The sequence below is a fragment of the Caretta caretta genome, chromosome 1 (assembly GCF_965140235.1).
Source record: "Caretta caretta isolate rCarCar2 chromosome 1, rCarCar1.hap1, whole genome shotgun sequence".
NCBI classification, from domain to species: Eukaryota; Metazoa; Chordata; order Testudines; family Cheloniidae; genus Caretta; species Caretta caretta.
In genome coordinates, this window is record NC_134206.1 from 346,974,664 (window position 1) to 347,000,671 (window position 26,008).

General features: G+C 40.0%; 1 protein-coding gene across 4 annotated transcripts in view; it reads right to left on the minus strand.

Annotated features, from left to right (window-relative positions):
* Positions 1–26,008, minus strand: part of CHCHD3 (coiled-coil-helix-coiled-coil-helix domain containing 3) — a 239,683-nt gene that overhangs the window by 199,245 nt on the left and 14,430 nt on the right. For all 4 annotated transcript variants that reach the window (XM_048836700.2, XM_048836699.2, XM_048836702.2 and 1 more), the window contains exon 3: positions 1,044–1,125. In XM_048836700.2, coding sequence (XP_048692657.1) covers positions 1,044–1,125 — 82 coding nt within the window. The remainder of the gene's footprint in view (positions 1–1,043; positions 1,126–26,008) is intronic.

Sequence of the window (26,008 nt, forward strand, 5' to 3'; positions counted from 1 at the left end):
AAAATTAGGTAGACCTAGCTATGTCACTCAGAGCTGTGAAAAAATTCACACCCTAAGCTCCATAATTAGATCGACCTAACCCCTGGTGTAGACGTGGCTAGGCTGATAGAAGAATTCTTCCATTGACCTGACTACTGCAGGAGACATGGATTAACTGCAACGATGAAAAAACCCCTTCCATCAGCATAGGAAGCTTCTGCACTATGGCACTACATCGGCACAGCTATATCACTGTTGCTCTGCCACTGTAGCAGCTGTAATGTAGACATGCCCAGAGGCTATACCAGCACAGCTATGCAAGCATAACCCCATAGCGCAGATGCAGCCTACACCAACGGAAGGGGTTTTCCCTCAGTGTAGGGATACCACCTCCCTGACTCATGGTAACTATGTTGATAGATTTCAGAGTAACAGCCGTGTTAGTCTGTATTCGCAAAAAGAAAAGGAGTACTTGTGGCACCTTAGAGACTAACCAATTTATTTGAGCACAAAAGCTTATGCTCAAATAAATTGGTTAGTCTCTAAGGTGCCACAAGTCCTCCTTTTCTTTTTATGTTGATAGAAGTATTCTTCCGTCGGCTTAGCTGCATCTATACTGGGGGTTAGGTCAGCATAACTGTGGTGGTCAGGAGTGTGTTTTTTCCACGCCCCAAACAGACGTACCTATGTCAACCTAATTTAAGTGTAGGCCAAACCTAAATAGCACACCTCTGCATTTTTCTTAGAGTTACTTCCATGCAGCAAAGTGTTTTCTAGGACTACAGATTTAGTTTAAAAAGTGAAGAAACTGGCCTGACAAGGCAAGTCAGGCTTGTGATGTCAAAGCAATTTAGATCAAAATTTAATATGAGCAGTTAATTTGTTTTAACAATGCTTAACACCAAAACGTACAATATAAGTAAAAGGACTGCTAAGAGTTTCTACTGATGGCACTGTAGTTCAATATTTACATTAAACAGATCTTAATCCTCCTCAGTTACTGTAACCTATCAAAAGCATTACATAAATTTAAAAAATATAGTTACAGCTGATTACAAACAAACCTTTTTTGAGATTCAGTCTCCCTCCTGGCTTGTTCCAATGTCAATTCTTCAGCTACTCTTTTCTTTAGTTCTTCTTCATTAACTACAATTAGCAAAAAAAAAAAAAAAAATTAACTTTAAACTTGACAATTTAAAAATATGTTGGAGGAACACAGTATTATGTCCAATTACAGAAGCAAGCAAAATTTTGCAAACAGTTTTTTATTTTCTTCATTTCTCTATTCAGCAATGTATGCATTTTCCTCAAGTTGTCTTCATTACAAATTTTCAATTAACACACTCCCACCAAAAAAAAGTTATGTCATGTCATAAGAGACACACACACCCCCCCCACACAAATCTTCCTGTAACTTTGAACCTCTAACACCTTAGCATCAACAAGTAAACTGAGTTAGGAGGGAAACAAGTTCCAGTAAGAAGGATGCTCTTCTGGTAGCTCCTTTTGTTTAAGGGAACTATCTCAAGTGCCTCCTCTAATATCTACTGTGGCAAGGAGAAAGAATCGTATATTCGGATCCCAAAGCACTTAAGACATTAAGGTTAAAGCCAACACCCTGACCTCCACCCAGGAACTTAACAGAAATCAGTACAGTTTCCAGAGTGCTGCCTCACACATCACTCAAATGGCCTGCTGCATTTTCATTACCCCGGGACTAAATGGTCCCAAATGGATAAGGGAAGCAGGTTCACATCAGAGAAAGATTTGCACACTTCTAGATAGGCCCAAACTGAAAAAAAAAAAAAAAAAATCATCTTCGCCACAGGCTACTATTTGATCTTCCAAAAATCAGTCATGAACCTACTAAAAGTCCAAGACTGTACAGTCTGAGTCAAAAATAGCAGACTCATCCCCCCCATCTCTTAACCAGGGCTAGAAAGCTCACCCATGCCAGCTACTCCGGTTGCTTTCATCAAATCATTATCACTGCTTTGGTTTTATCTGCATTTGGCCTAATTTGGTCTCAAATTCTCATTCTATCCTCGGAGTAGTGTAGTTACACCAACCTAATTCTCTGCCGATGCAACCGCACTGAAGCAGCATTTCAGATGTAGACCTGCCCTTATGCTTGGTCTACACTACAAATTTATGTCTGTATAACTGTGTCGCTAATGATAATCAGCACAAATCCAGGGTATAACAAGAACGTCTGAAGGGGGCCCCCTCAGAGAAAACCTGGATTTGTGCTAGAAATGGCCCACCTTGATTATCATACACATTGTAAGGAGAGTGATCACTTTAGATAAGCTATTACCAGCAGGAGAGTGGGGTGGGGGGAGGTATTTTTTCATGCTGTGTGTGTATAAAAAGATCTTCTACACTTTCCACAGTATGCATCCGATGAAGTGAGCTGTGGCTCATGAAAGCTTATGCTCAAATAAATTGGTTAGTCTCTAAGGTGCCACAAGTACTCCTTTTCTTTTTACTTCTTTCCAGATACTCCCCTAGTGCTAAGGAGACAGGGTGGGGTGTCTGACCATCATTAAGGACCATCAACTCATTTTGCAGCTCTCCCTTCATTCTGTCAGGGCATGCCAGAAAGAGGAACTATGGATTCAGAGGAGACGTCATGAACCGGATGACTGCAGACCAACAGAGGGGTCTTGGAACCCTGAAAGGTCATGAACCCCAAAGAATGCTCAGAACTCATGTGAACCTTAGGCATTTAGGGATCTGGGGCAAAAAAAAATTGTCCCTTCTTGCCCTGATATTCTATGATTCACAAGTAATGGTATACAGATGCTCACTGTTTTACCTAGATCTGTGTATCTCATGCTGTCTACAGCAGAGAATTATTGTTCTAGAAATCCTTCTGCAAGGCCTGTGTCTGTTTACTTCAACTATCACATGTCCCTGGAAGGGTAAACTATAAACCTGAGTGCCTACAAAGGTGGAACTTTGAGGAAGGAAGTGCTTAAGTTTCTGGGGATCAACACTCAACTTGGGAGCCTAGGACATTTAGATCACAAGGTGCGATTTCCAGGAGAGGAGTGTAACAGATAATTCAATAAGATCTACCAAAGATATTGTAGAAAATTGCCTTAAGTTTAAATATCTTTGGAATCAACTTTATTATAAATGCAAAGTTTATGTATAATGGTGGGATTGCATGTAACTTCTCTAGGGAGGAGACATGGCCAATGTAAACCCTGAGAAATGTTATGAGCTTCAAAGGACTATTTTAAATGATATTCTACACATGAAGGAACTTTTGGGACAAACAAGTTAAGTGGGGGAGGAGGCAAATGCAAATTCCCACCTCTGGACCCAACCTTTTAAAGCTACATACTAAGGAGAGAACCACTGTTTAACTAACTACCTATTCACAGATCAAAGTCCCAAATAGTATAAAGGAAAGACTAACCTCTGCATAGGGGTTCTTGTTCTGAACAAAAGGCATGATGAACTTGTAACCACAGAAAAACCCTTGTGAGAGATTTGAAGGACTGAGCACTACCAGATCTCTTTTTGGAGCTGGGGTGATCTTTGGTAAGCTTATTAGCATGTGTATAGGTTCTTTAATTGTTCTACTATGTTTTCTCTGTAATGCTATCACCTTAGAAAGACCTGTGTTGTACATTCTAGCTGTGGGCAATTACACTGTTTGTAAGTTCTGAGGCAAAAGCAGCATACGCAGGCAGCAGTGCAACCTGGAAAAACCTCAGACAGGAGTGAGAAACATGTAGGTCTCTGCCCAAGAGAGGTGACACCTGGGAACTGGAAGCCGAGAAGTGGGTGCCCTTGCTGGACGAGAGAAGCCAGAGCCAGTGACTGAAACCTTCCCACACAAAGCACAGTCTCTAGCTCCAACATCTCTGGCACGCTTTCTGTGCACAGTCTGTCTGGTACTTCTTGTCACAGTTCAGGACAACAGCACCTGTATTCCCTCTCCATAGTCCAGCAAGGGCACCCACTTCTAGGCTTCCAGCTCCCAGCCATCAACTCTTTTGGGAGGAGAGCTGTGAGTTTCCCTCCTGACCACTGTTTTTCCAGGCTGCATGGTTCCCTGCCTACACTGCTTTGTTTGCTCCTCAGAGATTGTAAACAGCGTAAATGCCCACAGTTATAAGGTACTACACAGCCATAATACAAGGACTGCAAAAAACTTTTTATGTGAATCAATCTGAATATATTTAACTTAACTTTGAAAAGATATTTCAATATTTCACATCTCTAATTCAACTCTTGGCAACATACACACGTATACAGAATAACAATTAAACTGCTCACCAGAATCAGTTTCCTGAAGTTTATTGTTCTTGTGTAAGAAAAAAGTAAAAAGAAGTCTAATGAAGCATGGAACTGTCTTTTAAAGTATAATAAATAAGATTTAGCTATCAGCTAATACAGACATGACACATTTAACCTGATCAATTACATATTGATCAGCCAAATATTAACAGGGAATAAAAAAAAAAAGAGTGGTAGATCACTGAATAAGATTCTGTTATATAGGTGGAATGCTTCATATCTCAGTGAAGATTATAATTTCAAGAGGAGGAGGACTTGGTATGAGGAAAAACAGCCTCAAAATTTCATTTGTCAGGAAAACAAAGAATCTGAAAGAAACTGCATCTGTTAGAACAGGTTCTGGGTTAGAGCAAAAAGACTTTTCACATCTAATGGTAATTTCTGCTCAGACCATACGATATTCAAAACAGACAACTGGTAAAAAAAAAAAAAAAAAAACTACCAGAGAACTGGTAGATAAGTCTGGTCAAACAAGTGTCATCTAAGGAAGGTAAAAACAGAGCCATTACCAAAAATTAAATAAATAAGGTATAACAAAATGGCACAACAACAAAAGAGAAAATTAAAGACAGACCCCACATTTTATTCCTATAACAAATCTTGAAATGTTTGCATCTCACAGATATTATACAATTCCATAAAGAACTGGTGAATGGTACCTCAGTGTATATACACCGTCAAAACTAAAGCAAAGTGGTTTTGCACCATAGCTCAAAAAAATATACAACTCCAGAACCCATCTATGACCCCAACCACACCAGTCTTCAGAATGTGCGGTGAATTTAAAATACTCATGGATTGACCAGCCCAGAAGACAGAGAGAAACATCACCCAGACTCCCAATAGCGTCAGCACATCCTCTCCCAAAACTCCAGTTCTGTGGATGCTCTGGGTTCACAATTTAACTCTTACAGGGCAAGTGACAGGTGAAGCAACAGACATATAGATAGACTTTGCCTAGGATTTTAAACACCATTACTCTTTAGATAGCATGAAAAATACACAGATCAAGACAGAACAACATGCACCTTTATATGCAGTTTCCCATCTCAGTTTCCTCACCATTCTGGACAATTTTTTGGTTTTAGGGAAGAGTATTGTGAGGACTCTTGGGGGAGGGATAGCGAAGTGATTTGAGCATTGGCCTGCTAAACTCAGGGTTGTGAGTTCAATCCTTGAGGGGGCCAAAAACTGGGGATTGGTCCTGCTTTGAGCAGAGGGTTGGACTAGATGATCTCCTGAAGTCCCTTACAACCCTGATATTCTATGACTCCAGGCTCATCATCCTGCATCTGACTTCTCACCAGAATCATATTGTCTGTCTTCCTCTGTTCTAAGTAAGCTTCCTTCCTTTCACCTTATGGTCCTGCAGTAAATCAGGACCCCGCCCCCTGAAAGCATGGCGCTCTCTCCTGCCCAAGCTTCCTGTGCATCTGTGAGAGACCCTCAAGTTTGAGTGCGCATCCCACCAACAGTCCCAGATTTCTTTCTTCTGCTGCTGGGGCCGTTACAGGCAGTAGAGCACTGTAGCTATGCCACTGTAGCACCATAGCTTAGGCACACCTTACAGCAACAGAAGGAGTTTTTCCATTGTTTTAGTAACCCCACACCCCTGAGTGAAGATAGCTAGGTCAATCTAACTGGGTCTACAACAGGGTGTAGCTGCAGTGCTTAGGCGTGTAGCACTATAGCTATGTCAACCCAAGCTTTAAGTGTAGACCAGGCCTAAAGATTTTCATTTCTCCAGCCTCCGAGAGCTTGCCTACACTTATCACACTGCAGTGGTGCAGCTGCACTTAGTGAAGATGCGACCTATGCCGACAGGAGACTGTCAGCAACCGAGAGGCAGCAGATATGTTGACAGGAGAAGCCCTCCCATCAACACAGTAGTAATGTCTACATGGGGGGTTAGGTCCGTATAACTATATCGCTCTGGGGGGTGGATTTTCCACAGCCCTGAGCGACAGTTATACAGACATAAATTTGTAGTGTAGACCAAGCATAAGGGCAGGTCTACATCTGAAATGCTGCTTCAGTGCGGTTGCATCGGCAGAGAATTAGTTTGGTGTAACTACACTGCTCCGAGGATAAAATCGTGGTACTAACATGAGGTTTCTAAGCCATCACTTTGTTCACAAGGATTGTAGGTTACATCCTCTTTCCCATCCTTTGTTTTCTATATTGAAAGTATCAGTTCTTCAGGACAGGAGCTGCATCATACTATACATTTGTACAATGCCTAGTAAAATGAGGCTCAATTGTGGCAGGAGCCTCTAGTCCCACCATAATACAAACAAGTAAATAAATAAAGGATGCAATTGCAGCAGCAACTGTGGAAGTTTTAATCAGAAAAAGTTCAGTGCAAATGCAGCTGTGAGATAATTGAAGGGTCTGCTGAACTACCTGTGAGTAATGGAAGCAGTTACACAGGGTAAGGACACTACAGACACACAAACCAATGCCTTTGCATCAACCTTTGCCTCAGAAGATGGAGAGTTACCTAACCCAGATCTATTACTTTCAGGTAAAAAGTGGAAGCATAGTCAGTCAGAGACGAAGATGTCAAAGAGAGGAGACATTTGAATCAATTAAAAAGCAAATAGTCATACATCTCTGAAGGAATTTAAGAATGAAGCGCCAAAGTTGCAAACAAAATTATACACTAATTAAAATCAATTACTATACTGGCGGCTTAGAGGGTACCAAATGTTTTACTTAAAAAAAGCAGCAGGGGAAACCCTGAGTTATTATAGCCAAACAACTTTACTTTGGTACCGAGTAAGTTAGCTGAAAAGATCGTTACAAATAGAACTATTAAACAACTGTAAATGAAAATTATTAAAATCTAATATTATTCTTTGACAATATATCAACAAAATAGTGAAAGAAAGATAACCTTTGACAAAGTTATTCACAAGAGGCTGTTAAGAAAACTAAACAGTCACGATGTGACAGCTAAAGTACTATCATAGATTAAGAACTAGTTAAGACAGAAAACAAAGCAAAAGAAAGTAGCATAGAAAAGAAAGCAATCAGTGAGGTGGCAACATCTGCAGATGACTACCCTAAATCACACATGGAGACTACAGAAGACTGTGAGGAACTTAAAAGGGAACTTAGCAGGTGGACACACTGGTAGAAGAAATTCAATTTGGATGAAAAGGTAGTGCACAGTTGAAGGAATAATTTGAATTATTCATGCATGTTGTTGGTTTCTACATCAACTACAGCCATGCAGGAAATATTTGGGTGTCCTGGGCAGTTCAAAGAAAACGTCTGTTTGATGTTCTGAGATGGTCAAAAAGGAAACAACAAAATGTTAGGAGGAAAGGGAATAGAAAATAATGCCAGAACAACAAAAATTAGTAATACTCCCCAGCCCAACTTGAATACCATGTCCATTTCAGCCATTCTATCTCAAAATAGATACAGCAAAGAATGGGTCTTTCTAAAAGATCTATCACCTCATCCAGAATTTACAGATTTGATAAAGGAATCACTTAGAGTTCTATGGCCCACATTATGCATTAGGTCAGATTAGATCAGCATAATAGTTGCTTCTGACCTTAAAAAAAAACCAATTAATACATGACACAAGGGGTCTAAAAATGAGACGAGTGAAAAAAGTGAAAATGATTTATTGACAGAAAAGACAGGTATATAAGATAATGAGTAATATGGAGAAGGAAAATCAACAACTTTTACTTACCCTCCCATAATTCAGAGATAAGGGGACAATGAAGAAGCTGGAGGGCAACACATTTAAAATTGAAAAAAAGAGAGTGTTCTTTGTGGGGGTTTTAATACAAAATAGGCGAAGAAATAGAACCGCCTCAGTTATGCTTTATGGAATAAAAAAAAGTAATAGTTAGGAGTATAACTTAGGGCATAAGAAAACCACTGCCAAATGTTAGAAAGAAATTCTCCCTCTGGACATACTGTTCCAGAATTCGCAAAAAGAAAAGGAGTACTTGCGGCACCTTAGAGACTAACACATTTATTTGAGCATAAGCTTTCGTGAGCTACAGCTCACTTCATCGGATGCATTCAGTGGAAAATACAGTGGGGAGATTTATATACACAGAGAACATGAAACAGTGGGTGTTACCATAAACACTAACGACAGTGATCACTTAAGGTGAGCTGTTACCAGCAGGAGAGCGGGGGGGCGGGGGGAAGAGGGAGAGAGACCCTTTTGTAGTGACAATCAAGGTGGGCCATTTCCAGCAGTTGACAAGAACGTCTGAGGAACAGTGGGGGGTAGAGGGGGGGAATAGTTTTACTTTGTGTAATGACCCATCCACTCCCAGTCTCTATTCAAGCCTAAGTTAATTGTATCCAGTTTGCAAATTAATTCCAATTCAGCAGTCTCTCATTGGAGTCTGTTTTTGAAGTTTTTCTGTTGAAGAATCGAAACTTTTAGGTCTGTAATCGAGTCACCAAAGAGACTGAAGTGTTCTCCAACTGGTTTTTGAATGTTATAATTTTTGACGTCTAATTTGCAAACTGGATACAATTAACTTAGGCTTGAATGGAGACAGGGAGTGGATGGATCATTACACAAAGTAAAACTATTTCCCCATGTTTATCCCCCCCCCTCTACCCCCCACTGTTCCTCAGACGTTCTTGCCAACTGCTGGAAATGGCCCACCTTGATTATCACTACAAAAGGTTCCCTCCGCCCCGTAATAGCTCACCTTAAGTGATCACTCTGGTTACAGTGTGTATGGTAACACCCACGGTTTCATGTTCTCTGTGTATATAAATCTCCCCGCTGTATTCTTCACTGAATGCATCCGATGAAGTAAGCTGTAGCTCACAAAAGCTTATGCTCAAATAAATTTGTTAGTCTCTAAGGTACCACAAGTCCTCCTGTTCTTTTTGCGAATACAGACTAACATGGCTGATACTCTGAAACCTGTTCCAGAATTGTCTACTGCAAGTACCCTGCACTTATTTCTGAAGCATCTAGTACTATTAGAAACAGAATACTGGGATATACAGGTCACTGGTATGATCCTGTATGGAAATTTCCTATGTGCCTGTATACACTAAACACTTACATTACCATCAAGTATGGGACCATGCTCTTTAAGGCGGTCTCCAAAACTATCATCTGTCTCACTATCTGCCAAGGCAACTACAGCCCTATAGACATTCAAGTTAATGAAGATGTCAGAAAGAAAATTCTTAACTGCATGCTAATAATCATAAATATTGAATCAGAAAGCACAGTGTTACAAACAACTTGGCGACTTGGAACATTAATAACATTAACCTAAGGCTTTATTGTGTATTTTATTGTGCCTTCAGAATTAAACTGACTTTTCCCTCACCTTCCAATCTGAGATACAATATGCAAATAACTTCACTTTTATTGTTTGCCACTTTATAAGCACTCCAATTTGGACCACAGTTAAGTTCCACACATTATATGACAGGCATACAAGTTGAAAACCAATGAAAACAAGAACCTTGAAACTTTCATTCTTCTTTTTTTAATCTAGCCAACTGTATAAATTGTATGCAGTGCAAGTAGATTATTAGTTTCCACCTGACCAGAAAAAATTACATGATACATGGACTGAAACACAAAGTACTCTGAGCTATTAGGTTTTGAAGCAAGACAATAGGCAGTTTGCCACGGGATAAAAAGTCAACATGCAGACACAAAGAAAACTATAGGATATAGTTAAAACAAAAAAATCTCAAACGAAATTGCTTTTCCAAAGGGGATTAACGAGATGCCTAATATGTCTTCTCTATGTCTGATACACTGGAATCCCTAATAAGTTAAATAAACACTAGCTTGATTTTATAATTAATGAACATCTTGTGTTTAAGGCACTAAACTGGGATTCAGGAGATCTGGATTCAGTTCCTGGCTCCACCAGAGACTTCTTGTGCTATCTTGGGCAAGCTACCTAATCGCTCTGTGCCACAATCCACCACCTGTAAAATACTGAGGAGTTGCAAGGATAAATTCATGAAATGATTGTGAGGTGCTCAGACACTACAGTAAGAGTGCATAAAAGTACCTATATAGAGTACATAGTTGGGCATTCATATTCCTTACTTCGATTGTAAACTCTTTGCTTCAGGGACTATCTTTGTGTTGCGCAGTGCCTACCACAATGGGGTCCATGAATTCCTAGACACTATAATAATACAAATAATAAAAACCACCACGTATGTTAGTCAGAAACTATGGGAAGGTCCAAAATATTAGTGCTTTACAAAAAAAAGTGTTACGGCAATCTTTTGAATAATGAATACTGTATTTAAAAGGAATGAACCCATCCGTGTTTTTTAATAAAAAAAAATCTCCAACACCACCAGTTTGGGGAATGGTATTAGAAACAGGTGGGAGAGACAGAATTTTTCATGTCCAGGTTTAAATCCCAAGCAGGAGAGCAGAAACATAATCATTACCACCTGATGACTTTTTATAACCTGATTTTAATAGTGGCCTATTAAAAATGGGTTGGAGGTCTAAAGGCTGCTCTCAGCTGACTAATGTCCACAACATAAAAGCCACCACCAAAATGGCACCTTTCTTCACAGTCTCAAGAGTTGTCTATAAATGACTAGTCTTGGAGACTGAATTCCTCTCACCCTTGAAATAGGTTCCTCCAGGTCAGACTGAAGCACACTGGTAACTCAGGGAAAGCTCACACTACTGTTGCCCACACGCTGCACATGTTCTATGGATACACAGGGAGAGTATGTTTTTAAGAGATTAAAAGTCACTAATGTCATCAAGTAAGTTTTACACCAGTCTCCTGAAAGTATAGCTAAAGTAAAGTGTGCCACTGCACATTTATCAAAAATAATTAGACTGCTGCTTAAAAACAAAAGCATTACAAGCCAGGAGACCTCGGTGACCCAAGACACTGTCAGACACTGGCTGGAAGAGCAGAACAAAAAAACCCCAACCAACCAAAATTACTTGTTATGCTGGTCTTTGGTGGCTGTCAACTACTCCCTCGTTCTTGATCTGTTACCCTAGACTGTAAATTAGCAGGGGAGGGGCCTTGCCTAACATATATGAAGTGCCAATCATTCTGGTGGTGCCATAAAAATAATCTTACACTCTTCCAATGGATTTTTTGGCTTCAGGACTTACTGCCCAACAATGAGAACAAGAGAACACAAGAGCTGTTATGCAGGTTGGGAAATGGAGGTGCAATGTATCTGTTATGAAGTATAGCTTGTCTTTTCTTTCTACAAAATGATTTTTAAATAGTCCAGTAGTAGCCAAACAATGTTGTATATAGTCTACAAAACAACAAATTGTCAAAACCAGTCTCTCACTCCATGGAACAGTCATGAACCATCCTTCCACTCCATCAACACTAAATGAAGCACTGGCAATAGGCATCCACCTTAAAAACCAAAATATGCTTTTCTCTTTTGAAAGAGACAGGAATCCCTGAGCGGCCCTCAGGAAGTTTAATGATGTGTGTACAAGGAGAAAAAGCAGGAAGATAATCATCCGCAGGGAAGGCATACCAGAATCACTTTGACTGACCTTATTATATACTTTCTGAATTTCTGTATTTAAGAGCAACAGATTAAATCACCAGAGTACAGCCCTGAAGAATGCTATTCCTAAGTGGATTTATTTTTTTAAGGGCAAATGCTACCCTCAGATACATGCCGCAAACAGCTCATATTTAGTCAGGGAGCTAAATTCACCGCTAGTATAGCAGTGGCAATTCCCATGGACTTCACTGGAGTTACAACCACTTACACCAGTAGTGTTTCTGGTACAGAAGCTGGGCATGCCTCCGAGGGCAGAATTTGGTCTTAAGTGTTTAGTATTGGAACAAAACATTAAGAGATTAGCTAGGGTAATTAACACAAAAACCAAATACAATTTTAAGCAAGTACAGTTCCAAAAATACAAGAGTTAAGGTTCTGAATGCAGTATTAACTACATCATGCTGCACATCTTGCGTATTTTATGGCACATATTTTACAATATAAAAATATTAAACTCGAAAAAAAACAACAAAAGATATTACCTGCACCAGATGGAATGTAGCCAAGTCAACATTATGGTTGGAAACTTAGATTTTTCAAATTTTATGACTTTTGTGACTTTAGTTGTGAAACCCTAATATTGAATAAATATTGATTTTTTTTTTTGCATTTATTTTCCTTGGTTTTGTTTTTACTTGCCTGTACTTAACATTTGCATTTAATGGGCTTCATTAGTTTCTGACATTCAGACCTCAGTAAGCTCTTGCTGTTACTACCAGCTCACCTGTGATTGCTTCCTGCAAAGCTAGGCTAAAAGAGTCACACATCAGTTTACACAGATGTACATATAAAATGGAAAAAACACAGAATTTTTTTTTTAAATGAAACCTTAAGGCAAAAATTTTGCTCTGGATCCTTCAATCCACAGGTGGAGAACGGGAGAGTAAGACGGCAGAGTGATAATGACCAAGTAGAGTTATCCTGCCCTGCACTAAGCAGTGCTCAACTGTGATTTGAAAAAGCAGTAATTACTCCTGGGGGAATTCTGCACCACTGTGCAGTGCAGAATTTTGCAGAAATTAATGTGCATGCAGCATTTCCTTTGCCCCACAGAAATGGGCTGCAGTGCTGCTGGCTGCCACTAGGGGGTGCTGGAGCCAGCAGAGTCCAGATCACACATAGAAGACACAGCCAGGGCATGGGGGGAGGGGGGGGTGGCGGGGAGGCAGCTAGAGCGTTCCCTGCAGCTGCAGTTCCCAGCATGCCCTGAGGGAAGGAGACAGTGAAACGCAGGAATCTCCATACAACCTGGAACTGAGCATCAGGCTGTTTCTCCCTCTGGGTACTTGGGGGTGGGCGCGCATGGATGCCCGGGCTGGGGGGGGCCACAGCTGTGCTCGCGGGGGAAGTGGTTGGGTGTCTGGGCTAGGAGGGCCCTGCAGCTGGACTCCTGGGGGAGGCGGGAGAGTGTGGGTATCTGGGTGGGGGGTGGAGAGGGGGCCCGCAGCTGTACTCTGTGAGGTAGCGGGTTCAGATGTATTGGGGGGGGGCACAGCTGGGCTCTAGAGGGGGGAGGGGTTGTGGGTATCTGGTCCCCCGGCAGGGGGAGAGGGGAGCAGAGAAACAGAAACTGGGTTGTCATAGGGGTTTCTTTAACTTTCTACTCCTGGGGGAATTTTGGTGTGTCTGTACTGGTACAGATATACTTGCTGATAGGTATTTTGAAATAAATTACCAAAATAATTGAAACTGGCGTGATTATGTAGTGTTATTTTGACAAATAAAATTTGCAGAATTTTAAAATATTGTGCAAAAAAAAATTTTTTTTTTGCACAGAATTCCCCCAGGAGTATGTCTGTGCTGCAGTGTTTGTTGCCAGAACCACACAATCATGTACAGCTTTAATCTCTCCACTAATGCAAACTTCTATTCACACCCTCATGTCTGCCCAAAACCCAGCTGACCCCTCCATAGTTCAAACTCCCTCTTTCCGCTCATTGTCATCCCCAAGTGCCTGTGGATGTGGAACCTGAAAAAGTTCATCTCAAAGGAAAACTTCAATGAGACTTTTAAATGCTCCCTCTATTAAAATTAGTGACCACTTAATCACAAATTACAGAAAATTCACCTGCCCCAAAACTGTAAGCATGTTGAATTCCAAGATTAATAGTTAAAATGTGGATCAGCAGGATTCAGCACTGCTTTAATTACAAATCTCAACACAGCCTAGAGTGCCTTCATGATACTTTATAAAGTACCTGTCACAAAGAGCTTAGCATAAAAGCACAAATGGATACAATTCAGAACACAAGTCGCACGGGATCTTTATTGCTGGAATGTTTCTCAGAACAGGAAGGTTTCGTAAGTTGTAAGAAATTTAGTTAGATATGGAATGCTGATGCTAGCCCAAAATGGAAAGGTGTTCTCAGTGCCAATCTTCTGTTGGGATTTTCTTGAAAAAAGAAAGCATTATTTCTATAACAGACTATGCCAAATGCACTCATAAGACAAGGTCTCTGTTCCAGGAAGCTTATAATATAAGCTAAACAAAACACAGATAAGGGTTGCAAGGAACAGATTACTAGAGGTGGTCAAAATATTTCTGACAAATGAAAAATGTGCCCAAAAACGCACTTCATGAGAGAAAACAGTGAATTGTCATTATGAATGAAGTGCCTCTATGAATGACAATGAATAGTTATTGGGCTAGAGAGAGAAAAGGACTCTATAACCGAGTACTTAGGATACTCACGTAGGCTGCGGGAGACCCAAGTCCAAGTCCATGCTCCAATTATTTATACAAAGTGAAATAGTTTGAACTAGAAAGAGAGAGGGACCCACACAAGAATATCCCATAGCCCGGTGTTTGAGCTTTTTTCTGAGAGGTGGCAGACCTGTGTTCAAATCCTTTCTCCACATCCAGCAGAAGGCCCTGACCACTGGGTTAAAGTTCTACCGTCAACACTACCTCCTTCTCCAGACATTTTGTGAATCAAAAAATCAGTTTCATGTTGAATGATACCTGCTTCCCAATTCACTAAAATTTTTCTCAATTTTTAGATTGTTTGACCCAAAATGATATTTTCTACCCTTTTTTTTTTCAAACTGCATACAACCTCAAAAAAAAAAAAAATCAATTTCACCAACTCTAATTGTAATAAAAAAGCACGAAATAACTGTTTTTCAAAACACGTGTATGTTTAAAGCAACCTGTAATTTCCTTGCAATTAATGGCTTCAGTGAAGAAGTGGCCAATTTATGTAAATATGGATCTAATTTTTGTTTTTTCAAATATATTTAGGCGCTTCATTTCCTTCCAGAAATATCACTGCCTGTCTGAAGTTTTATTAGACCGGTTAAAATTGCTTTCAGTGTCATTATAAAGTTGTAAACCCTTTAAACTGAACCCTCTTAATCTATCCTCTTCATTCGTCTTTGTCAAGGAGACACAGAATACTTTATTTCGGCACCTATTTAACCATATGTCAATTTGCTGTCAGGAAAAAAGCAAAACACACTTGTCTATGAATGGGAAGAAATACTCACTTTCACTGTGCTAGGCCATCCTGGACAGTATTTCTCTTTAGATTTAAATCAACAGCAACCGTGACTTGTTGTGCTGAAAGTATATTTTAGAATATTTTGTACGGCTTTTTTTGTTTAAAAAACAGGGGGTAGGAGTGTTGGGATCTTAATTTAATATTAAAGAAATAATCACATTGTAAATCATGATGTGAAAGATTTACAGCGCTGCTTTCAATAGGATAAAGTATACAGTGTTGTGTCAAGACCATCTAAATTTTTTCTGCTTCTGATCTCAGAGATTCATAAATGTATTGTAAAGTTATTTGATCTCATGGTATGGAGAACTTACTGGGATCCATTTTAATTTCTCTGAACCTTGCTGAAGTCATGACTAATAATGAATGGAGGGAAAAATATGGCATTTAAAAGAACTCCTAATACCTATTGTCTTCATTTCAAGAATTCAGCATGTGTAGATATACTGTCCGAATATATTTTGATGCTGTAGGACTCCTAACCAGGAACATATATTTTGTTAACAGACAGCAAATAATAAGATAGATGATAAACACTGAAAGGTTGCAAAGCTCAAAGAAAAAAACAAGAGGGGTTTACACACATGGGACATGCCTCAGAAAAAACATTGGATTAAATCAGTTACATTATGTGGAAGATGTGATGGTGAATTTAAGTAAATCTCTAATGCGGGAAAGGGCATTGAGAACTTCAGGTTATTTTTTGTATAAATAGATCCTCCTAAGGTATGCTCTCAAAATATCAAACAGCCCTGAAGTGCTATAAGTTAGCGTCAGGTGAAGTTTTACAGAAAAAAATTGGTACCAATACAGTTGGATAACTAGAAGTGTTTCAAAGCAGGATGAATTATAGAGAACTGACAAGATGGAACAATCAAAGCACAAAGTGAATGCACTGAGCGATGCACCATGGATCAGCCAGACTGCGCATTATGTATTTTTATTCCATGGTACCTGAGAATTGAGCAAAGTTCAAAGAAAGACAGGAAAACAGCATTACAACTAGAAAGTGGTTAGCTTACAGTATTTAGTTAAAAGGAAAGACTTCATCACTGAAGCTGCAGAAAAGATCATTGCCAGTTCTGTTTATTAATTGATCTTAGTGCTAAGTAAGATCAACAAAAATCATAGCATTAAGAAAAGGAACAAAAAAAAATCTTAATCATTTGTCTTCAGCTGCGAGGTGTAACAATTTAAAGCTTTGGAGAAGGGTGGCTAAGAACTCAGAAGTAGTTTATATAGTGCAAACAAAAGCTATGACCAATTTTTCTTCTTCAATCAAAACCACAAATTTTATATTCATCATCATCATGTTCCCATTACGCCTCTGGCGTTTAGGGCAGCAACAAAGTTCCTCCACTCCTGTCTGTTTCTGGCAAGTCTTTCAATGGTTCCCCAGCTGTGCCCCACATTTTTCAGCTTGGCTTCCACAGCTCTTCGTCATGTTGTTTTCGGGCAGCCTCGTTTTCGCTTGCCTTCAGGTGTCTATCTTACTGGTGATGGAATCAGTTTCCATCCGAAGCACCTGGCCAATCCACCTCCAACGCCTCCTGGTAATGATGGTGCTCATATCCTCTTGGCTGCACTGTGTTAATAGATCTTGGTTTGAGATTGTTCTGGGCCAAAAGGTAGAGAGGATTTTTCTGAGGCAGGTTGTATGGAATGAAGATAGTTTGGACATGTCATATTTTCTCATTTCCCAGTGTTGGGGACACTGGGGCATGGCCACTAGGTAACTCGAGGGGATGGAAGACCACGAGTGTCGATGAAGCCCCCTCGCACTAGGCCCAGGTGTCCTTGGCCCCCCCTCCTACCTGGAGGCACTCGCAGCAGCTCTGCGTACTAGGCCCAAGTGTCCTTGGCCCCCCCGCCTGGAGGCACACACAGCAGTTATGCTGAGAATCTGCAACAGTATGTTGCAGAGTCAGACTGCCTGAAACTAAGCAAGGCCAAACAGGGGAGATATGGAAGAACAATGCTGAATAAAGCAGCTTTATGTATAGTTTAACAAATGATACAGAGAATCAGGGAACTAGCTGGGAACTGAATTGGCTGACTATATGGATACTTGGGGCAGCTTGCTATTGGATAAGTATGCTGGGAAAAAGGATGTATAAAAGCCTGTGTAACTTCCTGCTCTGTTGTGCAGGATTTGAGATTTTATTCTCCCTGTACCTTTTTGCAGCTGCAAATAAACTTTTCTGCTTCTCCACTCCGTTGTGATTATTGGGTGTAGCACACCGGGTAACGAACCAACTCAAGCTGTTGTTCAGCCTCTCGGCACTGGGTGCCGGCAACACCAGCATTCTGCACTATAAAATAATGCTGAAAGTACGCCGCTCTGATATGTTATGTTTATATATATTTTATGTTCATAAAAGGGTATTTTATGTGCTTCCGTAGATTTTTTAGAAACATGCAAACTCACCAGAACAAGAAAACTTCAAATTAAGTACACCACTATTGATAACTTAACTCTCTGTAACAACATATCTCCCACTGTTTAGAGCATTGCAGAATTACTCTGACAGTCTATTAGCTGAACTTAATTTTGGTGTGATAATTTCCTTTATAGCTTTCAAGTTCCATCTGCAAAAATGTAGTTTACATACTAGATTTCACCTTATCATTATCATCATCAACCCTTTCACAGGCTGCTTCCCATCAGACTGAGGGCTTTTCCACCCTTGAAACGTTACAGCAGCACAGCTGCACTGCTGTAGCACTTCAGCGTACATACATACTACCTACGCTGACCAGAAAACCCCTCCCATCAACACAGTTAATCCACCTCCCAGAGAGGATATAGCTAGGTCAACGGAAGAATTCTTCTGTCGACCTAGCGTTGTCCACGCAGGGACTTAGGTCAATTTAACTACGTTGCTCAAGGGTGTGGATTTCTCCAAAGTGATATAGTTAAGCCAACTTAATTTTCTAGTGTAAACCAGGCCTAAGTGTTTTCTTTTTTTCAGTCATGGTAAAACCATAGGGTTTTCAGGTTTAGGTTTCATTCTTTCTGTCTTTGATCACAAGGAATACATTTCACTGGTTAAGTTTGAGGCTTTTCTGAAAAGCCATTTTACCCTGGCCACTGCGACAAAGGTCATGTCTACACTGAAGATTTTAAAGAACTCTCTCAGTGTTGATCTCACACCAGTCCACCTGCATTAGCGACACTGGAAGTAATACCAAAAGCCAATCACAGGCACATTTGTCACTTTGCTGGCTCACCCAGCTCTCAGCAGAATTAGATGACCCCATGGTAAAGATGCCTGCAGCAAATTTGGACTAGTGTTCCTACCATTATTAAGACCAATGGGTCTGCACTTCTGCCAGACCAAAGCTGGAAAAATTCCCTAAAATTCTCAACACACACACAGTCTAAGTAGCTGTTTCTGTGCTTCTAAACCACTTTGGTTAGTTCTGAGTACATGTGAAAAGGGGAACAAGAATCTGGATTTTTCTCTATTTATTCTGAAAGAATTTAAGTCTTTTAAACCAGAAGTGATCACAGTTGCAAATAAAGCAAAGTAAATGAAGCACAGCTTTGTAGAACATACAGGAAAGAAAATGAAAACTTAAGACTCCTTCGGAATGATTTTTAGCATTTTATTATAAAAGTGACCAGAATTTGATAAAATTTGATTATATGAAGGTGAAATCAAATCTTTTAGAAATGGATATTTCCCATAACCCTACTGTCCTAGAATCGGACAAATTCATAACTGAATGAAAAGCAACTGACTTAAGCATAATTCAGGTAAAGTGAGGGGACATTGGTAGAAATGAAGAAGCATTCTGAATAACTGACAAGAGACATGGCTTTGTTCTATTGAGGGTATCTGTCTCTAACATTTTAGATTGAATAAGACCACAAGACTGCATAAAAAGAAAGGATGGTCTTGTGGTTAAGGAATATGATGGGGAATCAGGAGATGTAGGTTTATTCCTGCATCGGTTACATATTTTTTCTGTGACCTTAGGCAAGTCTCTTCAATACTATGCCTCAGTTCCCTCATCCGTCAAATGACAGTAATACTCAATTATCTCTCAGGGCTGTTGTAGGGCTAAATTTAACATTTGTAAGTCATCTTGTAACATTTTAAGCCTACTGGTTTTTGTTTGTTTTTTATTATTATTTGCACTGTATATGCACCCAGGTTTGATGGAAACGTTCATATATAATGGCTGTCTTTTAAAGAACCTTATTGAGGTTACAGGGACAAATCACCCCGATGCGTAGAAAAAATAGTAAATATGGCAGGCGACCAGCTTGGCTTCACAGTGAAATCCTTGCTGATCTTAAACACAAAGAAGAAGTGGAAGATTGGACAAATGACCAGGGAAGAGTATAAAAATATTGCTCAGGCATGCAGGAGTGAAATCAGGAAGGCCAAATCACACTTGGAGTTGCAGCTAGCAAGAGATGTTAAGAGTAACAAGAAGGGTTTCTTCAGGTATGTTAGCAACAAGAAGAAAGTCAAGGAAAGTGTGGGCCCCTTACTGAATGAGGGAGGCAACCTAGTGACAGAGGATATGGAAAAAGCTAATGTACTCAATGCTTTTTTTGCCTCGGTCTTCACGAACAAGGTCAGCTCCCAGACTACTGGACTGGGCAGCACAGCATGGGGAGGAGGTGACCAGCCCTCTGTGGAGAAAGAAGTGGTTCAGGACTATTTAGAAAAGCTGGAAGAGCACAAGTCCATGGGGCCGGATGCACTGCATCCGAGAGTCCTAAAGGAGTTGGCGGATGTGATTGCAGAGCCATGGGCCATTATCTTTGAAAACTCATGGCGATCAGGGGAGGTCCCAGACGACTGGAAAAAGGCTAATATAGTGCCCATCTTTAAACAAGGGAAGGAGGAGGATTCGGGGAACTACAGGTCAGTCAGCCTCACCTCAGTCCCTGGAAAAGTCATGGAGCAGGTCCTCAAGGAATCAATTCTGAAGCACTTAGAGGAGAGGAAAGTGATCAGGAACAGTCAACATGGATTCACCAAAGGCAAGTCATGCCCGACTAACCCAATTGCCTTCTATGACGAGACAACTGGTTCTGTGGATGAGGGGAAAGCAGTGGACATGTTGTTCCTTGACTTTAGCAAAGCTTTCGACACGGTCTCCCACAGTATTCTCGCCAGCAAGTTAAAGTAGTATGGGCTGGATGAATGGACTATAAAGTGGATAGAAAGCTGGCTAGATCGTCGGGCTCAACAGGTAGTAATCAATGTCTCCATGTCTAGTTGGCAGCCGGTATCAAGCGGCGCGCCCCAAGAGTCGGTCCTGGGGCCGGTTTTGTTCAATATCTTCATTAATGATCTGGAGGATGGCGTGGACTGAACCCTCAGCAAATTTGCAGATGACACTAAACTGGTAGGAGCAGTAGATACGCTGGAGGGTAGAGATAGGATATAGAGGGACCTAGACAAATTGGAGGATTGGGCCAAAAGAAATCTGATGAGGTTCAACAAGGACAAGTTCAGAATCCTGAACTTAGGACGGAAGAATCCCATGCACCACTACAGACTAGGGACCAAATGGCTAGGCAGTAGTTCTGCAAAAAGGACCTAGGGGTTACAGTGATGAGAAGCTGGAGATGAGTCAACAGTGTGCCCTTGTTGTCAAGAAGGCCAATGGCATTTTGGGATGTATAAGTAGGGGCACTGCCAGCAGATCGAGGGATGTGATCGTTCCCCTCTATTCGACATTGGTGAGGCCTCATCTGGAGTACTGTGTCCAGTTTTGGGCCCCACACTACAAGAAGGATGTGGAAAAATTGGAAAGCGTCCAACGGAGGGCAACAAAAATGATTAGGGGACTGGAACACATGACTTATGAGGAGAGGCTGGGGGAACTGGGATTGTTTAGTCTGCAGAAGAGAAGAATGAGGGGGGATTTGATAGCTGCTTTCAACTACCTGAAAGGGGGTTCCAAAGAGGATGGATCTAGACTGTTCTCAGTGGTAGCAGATAACAGAACAAGGAGTAATGGTCTCCAGTTGCAGTGGGGGAGGTTTAGGTTGGATATTAGGAAAAACTTTTTCACCACTGGAATGGGTTACCTCGGGAGGTGGTGGAATCTCTTTCCTTTGAGGTTTTTGAGGTCAGGCATGACAAAGCCCTGGCTGGGATGATTTATTTGGGGATTGGTCCTGCTTTGAGCAGGGGGTTGGACTGGATGACCTCCTGAGGTCCCTTACAACTCTGATATTCTATGATTCTATTAAAACAATTATAATCACCCACTTAATAGAAAAACAATAGGAATCTCAATTTAAATTTTCAAAACAAATCTGATTTCTCTCTTCCATTGAAAATTTTATATTGATAACACAAGGGATCTTAAAGTCACTTACCGTGCATTCTACCAAGAGCAGACATTGAAAGATCCCAAATGGCATCAATTTGAATGTTCTATCAGGGTGAGGGCAAGGCAAATAAACAGAATGGAAAGATAGAGATAACACTTGCTGCATCATATAGCAAATATCAATCTTTAACAACATGGTGACATTTAGCCTTTTCTACTACTGCTTACAATTTTTTCCAGCATGATATTTATTCACAGCTCCAAATGCTGAAAGAATCTCTCTATTCTCGGAAATCACACTATTAAAAAAATGCTTTTTTTAAGCAGTAAACAGTACATAAAGACCTAGTTTTTATTCCTCATCAGTAAAGGCTGTTGGAAGTGTTTCGCAAACAGATTAGTGTATTACTTTCATCACTACATCTTTCAAAGCTGTAAGCATAATTTATACAAAAAGATCTTTGCTTGATGATTGGAATTATATACAATAGTAATAAAGATATGAAAAATTCTGCTTTCTCCATTTAAAGTAGTCTGACAACCTTACCTCCAGGTTTTCATGGACTAACATGTCGCCAACAATAAATGGTTATTGTGTCTATTCTATTTCATTTTGTATAAAAAGGTGTGTGAGTATCAGGGGTCTGCTTCAATGGAAAAACTGATCAAGTGCAGCAGTCTCTATATCAAACAATATAAAATTTTGAATACCTATACGTGGGAATTGAAACTCAGCAGCAGCCATCAAAACAGTCACTTTATACATAACTTTTAATAAAGACTTGTGATGACAAATGGCAGAGATCTTTCTAACAGATATTCTGGTTCTCTCAAGTCTAATCCCTATTTTATTATTCAGCTTTATAGGGAAAGATTTGTACAGAATTGTTTTCTTTACAACAATATGAAGCATACTCTCACATGTAGTTGACTCAGCTTGGATGCAAATTGCAACACGCCATCTTCCCTTCATTTGTAACTCCATTCAATTAACAGAAATAATTGAAACCCAAATAGAAATTGAGAGATATGAACCATTAAAATATATATGTAACTAATTGGTCACTTGTGTGTCCAAGCTTTACAGTCCAGTTCAGGGATGAAAATTCTTGGCATACAAACATGGATTCTTTTTTGATGTTCTATTTAAACAGCAGGGACTGTATTTTGTATCTTACAAAGGGGTTGTAGCCATGTTGGTCCCAGGATATTACACAGACAAGGTGGGTGAGATAAAATATTTGTTATTGGGACAACTTCTGTTGATAAAAGAGACACACTTTTGAAGTACACAGAGGTCTTTCTTCAGGTCTGTGTAGGTTCGTGTGGCTCAAAAGCTTGTCTCTTTCAACAGAATTTGGTCCAATAAAAGATATTACCTCAAAACCTTGTCTTTCTATTCTGTGTCTTAAGTATAGCAGCAGCAACATATACTGAAACAACCTACACTTATTATACAGAAGATAATCTAAAAAAAAAGTTTACACAAAAAAAGTGACCAAATGTTTACTTTATGTAATACCAGTAACAGAAGACGAAGTCTGGTTGAAATGTCGGCATTAGATATTTCGAATGTGCTTATCACTTAAGTATTCTAGACGCCATGGACACATGTGCCTGTAGGTTAGGCACAAATAATAGGTTTTTTAGAGGAAAGGGAGAGAAGTGGAAGGAAATCACAAAAACAATATGAATACAAATGTCTTAATTTCAGTGAAAACACTTTTGTATTTAAGTACCACCTAAAGTGTTTGAAACACAAATCATAGCATTGTGTTTGTGCCTGCTAATCAGAAACTGAACCTAACTACAAACAACATTAACTTTACCTGTATTTTCAGCATTCAGCCAAATGAAATAAAAATTATTTTAATGGTGAAAAATAAATTAGATGTTAAATAGATTATTAAATCTGTAAGAATTTTACATATATCTATAGTAACAGGTAATAAGATTTTAAAAATAAACTTTAAAATGACTATGATGCCCTTTAAAGGGACATAGTATTCACAAGAACTCTACTGCTGCTAAGCGACCTGCATGCTTATAACATTACAAAATAAGAAAAACATGCCACTATAAAGGGATGCAGCAGGTAATCTTACTGCTGCAGAGAGCAGAGCTAGTTTCATTTTAGTAACAAGCTAGATCTAGTACTGCCAGAAAGTAGCACATTGACCCTGCATGAAAGAGCCTCACAAAGGCAGTATTTCTCAATCCTAGCAGGGGGACTCGGGGCTACAATACAAGGTCCAGAAAATTTCATAGATTATAAAACTAGAAGGGACAAATGGTCAAATGATAATCCCAAGGACAAAGAACAGGCAGAAATAACAATGTAGTGATCTACACTGCCATACTAAATATGAGTTCAATTCCAATCTGTTGTTCTCCAAACCACTGCCCTGGAATGTAGTGAAAAGAGCATACTCCACTCCTAAATTAGGAGAATACAGATCAGAAGGACCTTGTGTCACTGGCTCCACATTCAGGGACCACTCCAGAAGTCTGACACAGCACTGAAAGGAAGCTCTTCAACCAGAGTGTTAGTTGGCAACAACAAAACACTTAACTGAAGCAGGAGGTTGCAAAGAAGAGGAGACTCAAAACTCCAGCAAGGACACAGAACATCCTCCTCCTCTCCAATAGTCATTTTTAACTTGGCTTTTTAAAGCGACACTGTCAAATGCAATGTAGAATTTTTTAAAATGTCTTCGAAGTTGAGACATCCCTATCCCTTGGGCTCACTCCCTTGCCAATATTTGCAGGTTTATTATAATTTTCCAACTTTTTGGAATCCCACACACACAGTCTCTCCCTCTTCCCCTATTGCTGAATGACATTTCTACCAAACAGTGGAAAGTGATTCAGTGACTGAAAAGGAGAAGCAGTAGAAGTGACTCTACACAAAATACTGTCAATTCCATAAGGCTAAACTGGAAAAAAAGAAGAATTATTTCCCCCCTCTAATCTTTCCATTACAAGTAACACTTAAAAGTGCTGTAACAATAGATTAAGTTATTCGGAGAGGTATGCAATTTTTAACTTCTGAAGGTGTTTCCAAGTTTTAGTGACATTTCTGAACAAAACGTCAAAGATCTTAAATACATGCAAGCCACTTTCAGGAAATAAGATCAATTTACAGTATTAGTAGATATATTTTTTCCTAGCTCCAAGGGGACAATAAGCAGTAAGTGGTTGCCTCCTGTTTAACTAATAAACAGCTCTCAGAGAGCTTTTGTGGAAGAAGACTATACAGTACACTTAACCTGTCTGATCTGACAGCTGATGAAGAGCTTTAGGAACACTTGGCTCCAGCCTGCACCTGCAGGTGGAAGATAATAAAACAAACCCTTTCTTTTCATGCTGATATGACAAACAGCAGATCCATAGCTCTAAAATGTTCTTTAATATTACATTAAAGATCTTTTAAGCTGCACATAAGTCATCACCGATAGAAAACAAGCACCTCCTGTTACAGCCAGGAGGCATCATTACTTTAGCAGGATGAATGGGGCTCTGTATAGGTATGTCCTTAAGAATCTGCCATATAAAATGTACTTTTTCTTTAATATTGTGAAAAAAATGAGAACCTGCAAAATTCAAAAGGTTTTCCCTCTTCACCTGACTGAAGAATAAAGACTTGGTTTAAAATCAAAAGTGAACTGAGTTACACGTACTGAACTCTCCTGGCACACTCCAGTACATTTTAATTTCGGTGACAGGCCATGTCAATTACATGTAACTCAGATAAGCATGTTCTTGATACCATATAGTACAATCTCTAATTAAACAAAGGATTCAGTAGTTTTGACATGCTAAGCTGCTTGTCAAAATTTTTGATGCTGCTTAACTCAAAGCTAAAGAAACCCACTTTAAAAAGGCAGCTATTGTGTTTTTTTGTTTTGTTTTTTTTAAGAGAGAGAAAGCACGTGATCTCACACACACACACACACACCCCCACCAGATAACTCTCAGGACTTGTATTCTAAATGGCATATTCCTTTACGCTCCTAAGACTAATTACCAAAAAGGAGAAACCTCGCCTGTAATACTAGCATTACACCATAAAATCACATTTGTTGAGCCCCGTGCAATGGCTGCCTGCCACCTTACCACCTCAAACTGTTAAAAAAGGCTCCCCATCCAATCTCTGTCTCCCCTATGCCTTCCCCAGCTCCTTGTCCAGGTCTCACTGCCCAACCAGTTCCAAGTTTCCCCCTCACAGCCAGGCTCCTCATCAGATCTCCCCACACCACATTGGTTCCCAGTTGCATTCCCAGACAGTCCCAGTCTGCTCCAAATCCTGTCTCAGGCTCCCAAGCACCCCTACACGCACCATGTTCCAGTCCATCTCTCCCCAC